This window comes from Garra rufa, chromosome 9 (assembly GCF_049309525.1).
Source record: "Garra rufa chromosome 9, GarRuf1.0, whole genome shotgun sequence".
NCBI classification, from domain to species: Eukaryota; Metazoa; Chordata; class Actinopteri; order Cypriniformes; family Cyprinidae; genus Garra; species Garra rufa.
This window is the reverse complement of record NC_133369.1, coordinates 19,394,534-19,407,760: the sequence shown is the minus strand read 5'-3', so window position 1 is coordinate 19,407,760 and position 13,227 is coordinate 19,394,534. Positions and strand designations below refer to the sequence as shown.

At 36.7% G+C, this 13,227-nt stretch overlaps 1 protein-coding gene across 1 annotated transcript in view; it reads right to left on the bottom strand.

Moving 5' to 3' along the window:
- Nucleotides 1-923: 923 nt before the first annotated feature.
- The window catches only part of usp45 (ubiquitin specific peptidase 45), a 45,713-nt gene continuing 33,409 nt past the window's right edge, over nt 924-13,227 (bottom strand). The window contains exons 13-18 of the mRNA XM_073846717.1: nt 12,392-12,520; nt 10,232-10,892; nt 8,361-8,458; nt 8,040-8,126; nt 7,811-7,952; nt 924-2,108 (exon numbers count right to left, since the gene is read on the bottom strand). Coding sequence (XP_073702818.1) covers nt 1,978-2,108; nt 7,811-7,952; nt 8,040-8,126; nt 8,361-8,458; nt 10,232-10,892; nt 12,392-12,520 — 1,248 coding nt within the window. The 3' untranslated portion in view covers nt 924-1,977. The remainder of the gene's footprint in view (nt 2,109-7,810; nt 7,953-8,039; nt 8,127-8,360; nt 8,459-10,231; nt 10,893-12,391; nt 12,521-13,227) is intronic.

The window sequence follows — 13,227 nt, the reverse complement described above, 5'->3', positions numbered from 1 at the left end:
CAAACCTTTAACAAACCAAGAATTGTAAGAATTGAGTTGAATACACTTTTCAGACATTTCAGACAACCTCTCTGGCATCTTCAACACATAATAGCAGATAAATGCATACAGTAGGGCTGGTTCAAAACCAAGAAATGAGAAATAAGTATTGCTTTGATATCCTATCCATCATACCGATTGATATCATACACTTTTAGCAGTGTCCAGTGACAGGAAATATAATTCACCCAGCCTGAGACACATGTAAAACAGACAGAATCGCATTTGAAAGAATGACAGAAGAGGTTACACGCTGTAGAGTAATCCACAAACACAGCTGGGTCAAAAAAGATAACAAGCATCATCTCTACCCACTTGTTATGTCTGCCCTGAAGGTATGAAGAAAAGCAAAATCCCTGATACGTCTGAATGTCTTTCTTCACATTCAGCGGGTTCTTTTAAAAGCAAAACCAGCTCCACACGTTCATTTCAGGTTTTTCTGTCAGTTCAAACTGAGGGAAACACATCCTATCATTAACTCACATTAAATCACTCATGAGAGCCCTGCTTTTAAAAATAGACATGCTTTGCAACGATTGCACACTCTTGTTGGTGTTTGCTTGTAACTGATAACAGTCTAACAGCTTGATTTAAATGTCACAGAACGAGGAGAGGAGGAAGGCAGGAGGACACAATCGTTTCGGACGTTGCCCTTTTCTGATTCCACACCCACCTCCTCTTCACCAGTCAGCGACATGGTCTAAAACAGCACGCCTTTGCACCCGTCACGCCGAATCTTAGCCGAGGACAGAGTGAAAATGGCATCCTGGGATTTGTGTCGACAGGGGATACTAATGGCCAACCATGTCTCCATAAAAAGAAAGAGAGACAAGGCACCCAGAGACCCAGAGTGTAAGCAAACAGAATAATTTCCAACCCACTCAAAGATTTTCTTCAACTAAATGTATTTAAATGATCATTTTAAATGATTTATACTGAATTATGTTCACAAAATTCAAGCAAAAGAACAGCTTGAGGAACCCTGAAGCCTTATACACCACACAAATCTATGGTGTTACAATATCTGCCCAGTAAACAGAATAAATAGTATAGAACAAGATACATACTTTACATACAATTATGTATATTTCTAATCTGTATATACACAAACCGCTCTCTTTATACTCCTGTAGGAATTTAATACTTTGCTAAAGACATGCAAAACAATCTCAGCCCTCATAAACCGTAGGCACTGATGTAGTTTCAAAACTTATGAGGGGAAATAATAATACATTGTTTTCTACTCATATTCATTTCTGAAACCGAAAAATTAGGCATGAGGCAAAGTCCAAGAATATTGCAACTCCTTAACCATTGTTATATCTTAGTTATAAATTCATAAAATTTTACAGGAGGGCCCACTTTTGTTATGTGAATCAAAGCACATTCAAAAACATTCTGAAAATTAGTAATGATCTAGCAAAGTTAAACGTGTTAACTCAAAGCTAAATGAAAATCAGCAACCTGTGAATGTAATAGTGACTCCAAGTAAATCATGATGTGTGATTTTTTTGCGCGTGACTGTGTGTGTGACTAGTTTGATCCAGTGCAGGATGACTGGTTTTTCTTTCACATATGAGGTTACAGTCTCTTTTGGCACAATCCTCCCTCTCCTATTATAGATGCTATACATATTTATCCTAAATTACTCTTTGGCAATATTTCCTGCAAAAACACCCCAAAAAGCTCAAATATCAGCTGTAAAATATAAATAACTTAAATTCAGAATACTATTTTACATCAATAATAATGCCTCCCATTTTTATTTCAGTCACCTTGAGTAATGAATGAGCCAAAAGACCAAGGTTTTAGTATATGGAATCCTTCCTATGTTAAAATACAGGGATATAGTCATGCAGTAAGTGCACGCTGTTGTCTGAGCTGATATTGCCCGTTTCATTCGCCTGGATCGTCTTGCATTCACACGCCCGTCAGGCTCTATAGCAGTTCTTCATAGAAAAGTAAATAAGCTTGTGAGTTCAGCACTCTGGACTCAGGTACAGTCTGTACGGTGGTGTCACTAACATACACCCATTGACCTTGTGGGGCTGAACAGGCCTCTCTGGAACCTGAAGAATAAAAAGATGTTGTTAGTCATCAGTTTTAGCATTTTTAGTCAAAAATAAGTAATGCATGGAATAAACAAAGCAATATTGTATGCAAAAGTGCTAATTTATGACTGCATATTTAACTAAATATATTTAATTGCCATTTTTTTATCACACCTAATATTAAACTTGTAATCATAAACATTTGTACATGCTTAAATTAAATGTGTATTAAAGGTTGTATCAGCGATTTCTAGCCTGAAAAATAAAGTGTCAAATTCAGCTGAGCTTTCTTCACGATCCGCTCGCTGCCTGCCCCATAAATTGTCTGTGAAAAAAACGCGTCTCTCTGGTCAGCCTAGAGTCCGAGATATGCCAAAAAAACAATCGGCACTACCAACCTTTCCACAGATAAACAAACAGTGTTCCAACCAATCAGCGTCAGGGGTTTGGTGTTGTGGACTTTCGCTCCGCCTCCCTCTCATCCCAGCACAAGTAGGAAAGTCCACAACACCAAACCCCTGACGCTGATTGGTTGGAACACTGTTTGTTTATCTGTGGAAAGGTTGGTAGTGCCGATTGTTTTTTTTGGCTTATCTCGGACTCTAGGCTGACCAGAGAGACGCGTTTTTTTCACAGACAATTTATGGGGCAGGCAGCGAGCGGATCGTGAAGAAAGGTCAGCTGAAATTGACACTTTATGTTTTAGGCTAGAAATCGCTGATACAACCTTTAATCAAAGTAAAGTATAATTATAATATTTAATATTGCAGTTTTTTCTTTCATTTTTAGGATATAATTCAACTGCCACCACAACTCCTAGTAAATCACATATGTAGGTGTGTAGAAATAACACTGCAATAAGCCTGCAAATCATATTTTAATTCAATGTTTTGGCCATGTGACCGTCATCAGGCATTGTTTCCTAAACTCAGTTTTTTTTATTATTTGACTTTTTAAACACATTCAGCCCGAAAACAACCTTTAAATTACAACAAACAATCATCACAATCAAAAACCTTTTCTAATAAAATCCAGGGCTCCAGACTAACATTTCATGGTGGTGTTTGAGGGCATTAAAAATAAAAATATTTAAATCACAAAATGACCACTGTTTTGCATTAGTAAGTGCAGATGCCAAAAATAGTACACATTTATTTCTTGGTAATATACATTTGGCAGTAAAGCACTGAGCTTGAGTTGGGAAGCATTAAAAATTTACTTTATTAACAACAGTAATGTGCAAAATCTATTTTTATATAAAAATGCATATATTCTACTATTAAACATTATTAAATGTACTATTATTCTTCTATAGTATCATACAGAACTACAGAACTGTATAATTGCTAACAACTTTAGCAATTATAAAAGGAACGCTTTTTATGTGATTCAGTCGCTGAACTGAAGAAAAGTTTGATTTTCAGGCCACTTTGTGACTTTTGATGATTTGTGATTCGATCGTTTTTTGCGAGAAACTGAACAGTATTTACTAGGGGTGTAACGATATTTCGTAGTACGATATTTCGCGATGCAAAAATGTTACGATATGTATCGTAGAGTCATGACGATACATTTACGATATGAAGACAGTCTAATCCTATTGGTTGACTTGTCGACGTCTCCTACCCTGCAACATGGCTGTGTGTGCTTTCATTGCAGTTGCAAAAATCACTTGAACTGAATATTAGTAGAGCAACATGAGTTCGGCTGAAACTGAAATTGAAGATGCCCTGTCTTCTTATAAGTCCGACGTCTGGCAGCATTTTGGTTTTCCAGTCATAACCGAGGTTATTACCACGGAGTGGGAAATGAAAAGTTTCGTGCTTCAGACTAACCCGCTTTTCGAGTCACATTGGAACAAACATTTCTTAAAGCTTTACGGCTCAGGAACCTCCAAAGATAAAAAAAAAATATTTAATCTTTTTATAAGCAGCAGCCACGATTTAACCAGTCACCAGACAGATTATTATTAACAACCAAAAAAATAATTTCACTGAGTGCATGTCGGAGTTTTGAAAACATGATCAAGATAATTTAAAATACGCTATAATGGAGCTGTATGATCCATAAAACACGAAGAAAGCCTATAAATAAAGAAAAAAAATCCAGAACATGCGTGTAGTATAGTCTACGACTTGGTTTGCCAGGTAAAAATAAATGTCAGTTAACTGTGTCTGACATGAAAACTACGCTAGTCATTGTCCCATAAAACGATAAATAGCAAATAAAACATATACTATTTTCATTATGTTTTATTTAGTTTTTTGTAAAATAAAATGAGACCTTGTTGTTTGCAACTACGTTTACCCTGAGACCGCGTCGCGAACACCGGCTCGACTGCAAAACGCTTTCACTACCAGAGAAAGCGGCAGCCGCGCCCCCAGTTAAAGGGCTTTTAAACGGTCTTCAGACAGAGCATGAACACAAGCACGGGACCGTTTGAGAGCCGCAGCGTGTACCGTATTGAGTCCAAAAAGCAAATACCCCTACCTGTCACCAGTCCCACCTGCACCGCACCCGACAGATAAATATTCCACCCGTTACATCAATTTTAGTGGGTCACCCGTCGGGTAGGACTGTGTTTCGCACACACATAGAATCTTGCGTCCCAAGCAGGTTTAAAGAATTTGACATCTTGACAATTTTATCACTATCATGTTAAATTTAACATATTTTTCAGTGACAGGCAGACCTATTCACTTGTTAATTTGAATACAGAAGGTTTTTATTAAACCTTAAAATGAGACCTTGTATGTACAACAGAGAAAGTTATTGAAATTTGTTTATTTTTTTAAATAAATCTGTTATTTGATTTTCAGTTTCATGTTTTAATTTTTGTTCAAAATATTGTGATGTGTATCGTATCGTGAACCCAATATCGGGATACATACCGTGTCGTGACCTGGGCATACCGTTACACCCCTAGTATTTACATCATTTTTTACCTTTGATACCATCTGTCCTGAGCACGAGCTCATCATCTGGCTCGTTACACATGTACGCGCTCTGGCGTAGTATACGCAAAAGGCGAAAGGGGAAATCGGTGAAAAGTCAACAGTCCCGGATGAGTTCACGCAAGCAAACGTAATTTTTTAGCTTTAAATCGGTTTGAACAATCAGGATAAGCGCAAGTAATTACCATTTTGAATAGCCGCTATACCCACAATCTCTGTGCACTGTGTAAACAATGAGTGTCGTATACAGGCAACAGATCACTTCCAGCATTTGCGTATACTACGCCAGAGCGCATACACATGTATCGAGCCAGATGATGAGCTCGTGCTCATGACAGATGGATGTGGCTGTGTGTCAAAGGTAAAACATCAGGCAAAAAGGCAAAAAACAATCGTTTCATGTCTTAGGACATCAATGTATCGTCACAAGCTGCAGGGTGTAATTTGGATTTGTCTGTGCATGTTTTTTTTTTACTTTTAAAGGTCTGGTGCCCATCAGTGATGTGCTGGTCAATGTATAAATAACCCGAAGCCGACCGCCGTTTTCAACTAACCCGCCCGCAACTCGGACCTCAAAAAAAAAAATATATATATATATTGTACCCGACCCGCTTCCTGACCCGCATGTTTAATATTTGCGACTGACACCAGCGATTATATGCGGCTATATGCGGTGGAGATGCCTTCACTGTCAAACATCATTCGGCATTAATTAGGTAATTTTGTCAAAAGAAATGTTCTTGATTACAAGAAAAATACAGATTGTTCATGTTGTGATTTCGGTTGTCTTGCCTTTACACAGATTTAAATAGTTTCATTCGAAGTGGGCTACTCTAAATTATGTCAGTGATTCTCCGATGTTAAATATGATCAAGAGTTTATTTCGATCTACAGTGTAATAAAAGTCAAGAAAAAGATTAGCTTTAGTCTCTAATATTTAGGGCTATAGGCTAATTCCTTTTTTCTTAACTTTTAGTCTTCTAAAAATTATCAAGAATATTAAATCAACTTAATAGGCTAGGTTAACGACTTTTCTTATACAAACATAACGAATGCACTTCAAAACGAAGTTTTCATATATAAAATCAGGAATCACGAATATGACAATATATATATATATATATATATATATATATATATATTTAAAAGTAGCCTATTAAAATGGTACAATGGCATTGCTCAGTTCAACGTGTTGGGAAATCGGGCATTTTGTCCCGTGTCAGCATTTATTCAACAGTTAATAACGCTCAACATTCAAAAGGTAAATATTATTCAGCCAATAAAGTGTAGGCCTATGTATTTCATAGAAAAGTGTGTCTAGTACTATATGAATTACAAAGGTTTAATTGGCATCTTTATTTCAAACGACGCGACCGACTGCGACCTGAATATCATCAAAAATATTTTTGGATGAAAACCCGCTCATTTCGGATCAACCCGCGCATCACTGGTGCCCATCCACTGCCATTATATGGCTGACAGACTGCACCGCTTTAAGTTAAAAATCTTTGTTTGTGTTCTGCTGAGGAAACAAAGTCACCTACATCTTAGATGCCCTGGGGGTAAGCAGATAAACATCAAATTTTCATTTTTGGGTGAACTAACGTTATCCCTTTAAGTAACCTGCTCTGTGTTTTCTGTTGGTGCGTTGTCATTATTTTCACTGTGTGAGAACATGTGTGGCGTGAGAGCACTGCAACTTTTTGGACACAGTAACAGTAACGAAGGGGAACAGTCTTTGCTAAGGGTCAATTGAAATGTAAACAATAAATACTGTTTTGTGGCTCTTTCATGTGTCGTGACAGATCACCTCAGTTCAAGAGGCACATTAACCGTTCATCTCTTCCTCTATACTAGTTATAGCATGAATAAACATCTTGGTTAAACCACGGAAAGACGTCAATACACACTATTTTTCCAATTTCAATTCGACCGACGGTAATCTACTCTTCCTGTCTGGTTTGTTTGTATGCTTTTGTTTAGTTTGCTGTTTCTCATAAGAAACATAAATGGTAGTGCTTTTGAGTTGGACAATGCAGTGGTCGCACCAGTGCGACCCCTCACAAATTGAGTTGCACCGGCAGGAAATATGGTCTGAACTGCCACCTTTAGCTTTGCGTTTATTAAAGATGAAAAAACACCATGTAGAGTGGTCTACTTTTTTCTCAATTTCAAAGCTTTTCATCGTGTTCGATACACACACACAATATTTTTTATGTGAGAATCAATCTTCCTCATACTACTGGAACTGTTTACACATCCCTACTGATTTGCCGTGCCATTTAAACTTTTGAACAGTCCTGAAAATGAAAGCACAAGTAAAGTGACAGAAAACAGCATGGTGACAAAGAGGCAAAACAGATTTTCAGCCTCTGCTTCCATTTGATGAGTCTTTTAGAACTTATGTAGCCTTCATTATAACCAACAATTCAGCTTCAATCTGTGCACTGTGACAGTTAACTACCGAGTGTGTACAATCGTTTCTCACAGCTCTCTGTGGGCTTTTCACTTGGTTCCAAACACCGCTGAAAGGTAGGCTCTCTCCTTGAGTAGAGTGGAGAAGAACGCATCTATAGATCATCAACACAAATTCCACTTGGCCTTTACTAAACAAGTCGCATCTTCAAGGTTGTGGTCCAATGCCAAGATGCAGACAACCCTTTCCCTTTGTTTACCCACAAGTTATTCGGGTCTTTCAGAACCAGCTTCAAAGAAAATGTATTGACGAGCACATGGAAGCTATATGCTGCCTGGGCGGCTTTGTACCTGACTGGTTCCGGCGCTGCTCAGATTTACGCTGGGGGGTGCGGACCTTCACGTAGGCCGCGTAGTGCCCACCTCGCATTGATCCGCTGTGTTCCACAATGCCATACAAGCTGTACAGCACACGCTCTCCTGACCCCAAGTTCTGTCACACAAATAAATACTTCATCAGTACTGTATATGGATTCATAAATCATCGGTCTTTACTGTTATTTATAACTCTAATCAGTACCTTACAAGTGGCAGAGCAGAATGGTGCTAGGTCTAGCAAAAGCGGAAAATCCACATGTCTATTAACTTTCCTCAGATTCATCCCAGCCTGCAGAGATAAAGACAGCTCAATCATTGTGCCATCACACAAAGAAGACCACAACACATAACTTTGCTCAGAAAAACATAATTATAAGATTTTTTTTCCTTCTCTTGAAAGTATGTTTGGTTAACAGACTCGGAAAACGACAATGGGCATTTCATTAATTAAACTTCACACTGTAACAAACTGGCTGAAATGACACAAAAATCACTTAAGTGACAAATTACATGTAAGAAATACCTGATGAAATCGTTTAAGGTGAAGAGTGACCACTGGAGGAAGTGCCGAGATGAGCATCTGTTTACGGGCACTGGTGTACACTTTCTCAGCTTTCTTATCTAAAACATACATAAAAACAAATGTAACATATTCCGAGCTACACTTTTGCCAAAGTAACCAGTCATGAACATTTCTTATTACTAGGGCTGGGTTAAAAAAAAAAAAAAATTGATTTCCTGATTTTAATCTATTTTCATTTTTACGAAACAATGAATCCCAAGAATCGATTAGTCTAGCTTGTTTTCAGTTAATGAACAGAACATTGCAGCACACCTCCTATCTAATAAATCGTAATAAGCTTTGAGCTTTGTTACTTTTGATAAGAAACAAAGTCTCAGTTTTCTTATTCTGTCTTTTACTTACTGAAATCTGTATCCTCTCTCATGTAATTGCTCAATCAGTGTTTCAACCGCAAGGTCAATATCACGTAATGTCAAATTTACCTCAGAAAAATAACATTCTGTGACCATAAACTCATTAGTCAGCTAGAAAAATCTAGAGAGGAGAATTTTGCTAAATATATAACATATTCATTATCATTTGTACTAATCCTCAGTGTTTAATTTGTTTAAATAAATCCATCAAGTTTTTTATTACAGCCACCATTTAGATGTTTAAATAAAAAAAAACTAATTATTGTAGAAATATAAATATGTAATTGTAATTTTAATATTAGAAAAACTTTTAATATTAGAAAAGTGTAATTTAGACGTTTGTATACAAATCCGTTCATTTTAACCTTCAGTATTGCGATAATGCAGTACCAACTGGCTCTCATGTATATTTTACAGCATTAGTTGAGAGTTTTTTTTCCTTGAGAAAATTTGCTATGTACTTTACCTGACATATATCCAAAATAATAGATACTGAATCGAACTGAAGCAGAAATTGAATCACAAGCTTGTGAATCAGATTCAAATTGTGAAATTTGTGTCAGATCCCAGCCCTACTTATCACCAGGAGAAACAGCATTTTATGTTTTCATTTAATTTATTTCTACATAAAGATTTACACCATGTGTTCAGTGTGTGGTCAGTGTATGCAAATACAGTGGTGTCCAAAATTATCAGAACACTAATATTTTCACCAGTTAAAATGGCTTTAAGTCAATTATTTATATCTTTTGCTGTAGTGTGTCCGTAGTAAATAACAGTTTACATTTCCAAACATTCATTTTGCCATTAATTGTAATATGATAATTGAAATGGCACGAAGAAACAGAACAAACTAAGACAGACTAAATCCAGAAGACCTGTGGCAATGTCTCCAAGATGCTTTAAGAAACCTACCTGCAAAGCTACAGTGCTGTTAAAAGTTTTAGACACTTGTGTAAAAATGCTGTAAAATGAGGATGCTTTCAAAAATAATGTCATAATTTTCTTTATAAATTAACTTCTATTAACTAAATTAAATCAACATTTGGTGTGACCATCCTTTGTATTTAAAGCATATTTTGCACTTGCACATTGTTTTTCAGGTAGCTTTGCAGGTAGGTCTCTTGAAGCATCTTGGAGACATTGCCATAGTTCTTCTGGACTTAATCTGTCTTAGTCAGACAGACTGGATGATGATGAGATGTTAGTCAGACAGACTGGATGATGATGAGATCAGATCTTTGTGGAGCACTGGCTGTTGCCAGACTCCTTGTGCAAACAAAAATGACACAACAATTAATGACAAAATGAATGTGAAAAATGATATCCCCTACTGACACAGTACAGCAAAAGATACAAAATAACTGACTTAAAACCATTTTTTAGCTTGTGAAAATACTAGTGTTCTAACCATTTCGGTCACCACTGTGTATATTTAATATGTGCGAGTACACATACCACTCCTCTTCAACTGTCTTTGCCTCCTCTCAGTGCAGTTCTCACAAAGCAGTTTGTTGTTGCCCATCAGCAGTTCGACAGAGGTGAACTGATGCAGACAGGACTGTACGGAGCACTCTTTAGAGCTGGGGGTGTAACTGTGACAGAGGGCTTGGAAGGCCCCTTGATGGTGCTGACGGTCTCTCTCCCTGATTTCAGGCAGTTCCTCTGCACTGTGACTGACAGGTAGAGTGTCAGTGGAAGTGTGCACCAAGCCCAGCTTGGATACAGCGCTGACAAGCTGCTCTACAGCACCGCCCTGCTGAGGTCTAATGGAGACTAAGGGAGCAGGGCTCGGGCTCAGGTTAGGTTTTAGACTTGAACTGTGTGCTGTTGAGGCTGAAGTTGTGGTGGTTGAGACTTTATCTGATGTGCTACTGTGAGTAGACACAGATGGCATCCGAGGAGACCATTCGCTCTCTGAGGCCTCGCTGTCTGCATCATTACTGCTGTCCTGCAAGTTGGAATCCTTCTCGCTGCAGTCTGATTGGCTGCCCATTGTATCCGTCCGGTAACTGGCTAGGCCACGCCCAGCCACACAGAGATCTTCTTCTTGTCGGCTAAAAACCGAATCAGCACCTCTTTCATCATGAGAAGTGGACGAATGCCGACCCTGCAGCTTCTGATTGTATCAACACACAAAGTAATGTTAAAAACAAGGAAGCAAGAAAACCACCACACATTTTTTTAAAAGTAATTAATACTTTTATTCAGCAAGGATGCACTAAAATATGGAACCACTGAATAAAAAATAAAAAAGATTTTTATTTCACAATTCTGACTTTTCTTAGATATAAAGTCGCAATTCTGAGAAATGAAATCAGAATCATAAGATAAAAATGTAAAAAAAGTAAAAAAGTTAATTGCGACTTTTTATCTCACAATTCTGACATTTTTTGCAACTGTGAGCTTACATCTCGCAATTCTGACTTTTTACTCAGAACTGTGATACAAACGTAAAATTCTGACTTTTTTATCTGAAGCGTGAGATATAAACTCGCAATTCAGAGAAAAGAAGTCAGAAATGCATGGTATACTCCCAATTGCGAGTTATAAATTTAGAATTGCAAGATATAAACTTACAATGCTGACTTTTTTCTCAGAAATGCATAATATAAACACAATTGCAAGAAATAAAGAAAAAAAAATTCTTAGAATTGTGAGATATAAACACGCAATTGTGAGCTATAAAGCCCAATTTTAAGGGAGGAAAAAAGAGCTGTTATGTTCTCAGAATTGCAAATTTTTCTCATAATTCTGACTTAACAACTCGAAATTGAGAAAAGTCACAACTGCAAGATACAGACTCGCAATTCTGAGAAAAACATCAAAACTGCGATATAAACTCGCAATTTTGAGAAAAAAAGTCATAATTGTGAGTTTATATCTTGCAATTCTGACTTCATTTCTCAATTATATATAAATTTGCAATTCTGAGAAGCTAAGTCAGAATTTATAAATATAAAAATAAAATAAAAAAAATGAAAAAAGGTAATTGCGACTTTCTCACAATTCTGACTTTTCTTCTCAGAATTACATGATACAAATGCGCAATTCTGACTTTTTTCCTCAGATGTGTGAGATATAAACTCGTAATTCTGACTTCATTTCTCAGAATTGTAAGTTTATGTCTCACAATTCTAAGAAAAAAGTCAGAATTGCATGTTTGTATCATGCAATTCTAAGAAAAAAAAGCCAGAATTGCAAGATGATAACTTCAATTGCACAAAAAAGTCAGAGTGTGAGATAAAACGTCACAATTACCTTTTTTATTTTTTATTTAGTGACAGAAATGGGCCTCCATACTAAAATGATCAAAAGAGAGAATTAAGTCTTTTGTAAATGTTATAAAAATTGCATTACAATTTCCACAAAAATATTAAGAACCACAACTGCTTTCAACATTGAAAATAAGAAATGCTACTTTAACACCAAATCAGCATATTAGAATGATTTCTGAAGGATCATGTGACACTGGAGACTGGAGTAATGGCTCAAATTCATATTTACATCACAACAATTAATTAATTTTAAAATTAAAATTAATTTTCAGACCACAAACATTTAATCGTTAGTGTATAGGAACTATCAATGCATTTGTATAATAATGGCTCCACCCACCTGTCCACTCAACCTCCGGCTGTTTCGATTGGCTTGTGAGTGGGCAGTTGACGAGTCATCATGGGAGGCCAGACCATCTTGCTCCCGCCCACTTTTCCCTAGTCTACCAGGGTTTGTGGGCTTAGAGATCTAGGCAAAGAAAACCCTCATAAAGACACTACTCAATTGACCATATGCACGGATTACTTCCTTGTTTTAGACAAGCCAGATAAGTAATTTCCGGTCAACTGTACTGTGATGTAATAGAAGTCTACTTTGCTCGTTTTCTCACAATCAAAGAAAAGTTTTGTTTGTCTAAGAGGACCAAACGTCCATGTATGCCATTTCAAGAATGACAAACACGAGTTTAAAAAAATATGCAAATAAATTAGCTAAATATGCGCGAGTCATCGCTTTGATTAACAGTAATAACCAGACGAAACATCTGACAAGCTGTTGTAAAAAAAAGAGCTGTGCATTAAATGATTCAGACTAAATCATTTAGTAACAACACGACAGCAGTAACAAGTTTGTGTTGGTTAAATATAGGCTATTTAATAGCTTTTAACTTGTTTATTTTGTATGAACTATATATAAATAATTCACCCTTACATGCTGTTTGTGTCTGAGCGCATTTATTTATTTATTTTAATGACTTTCTGCACTTGCTATACTATATAGTGTGGTAAAAGTACTACAAGTTATTATACTAGTAATAATATAAGAAATCGAAAAGCAAGATGTCTTGAAAAAACTAAGGCATTGAAATGGCCGCTGCAGTCAATAATTGAATTTGTAATGTAATTATCAACTTAAAAAGACATTGTTTTTCATGAAAAGACTTTTTTTCATGTTGT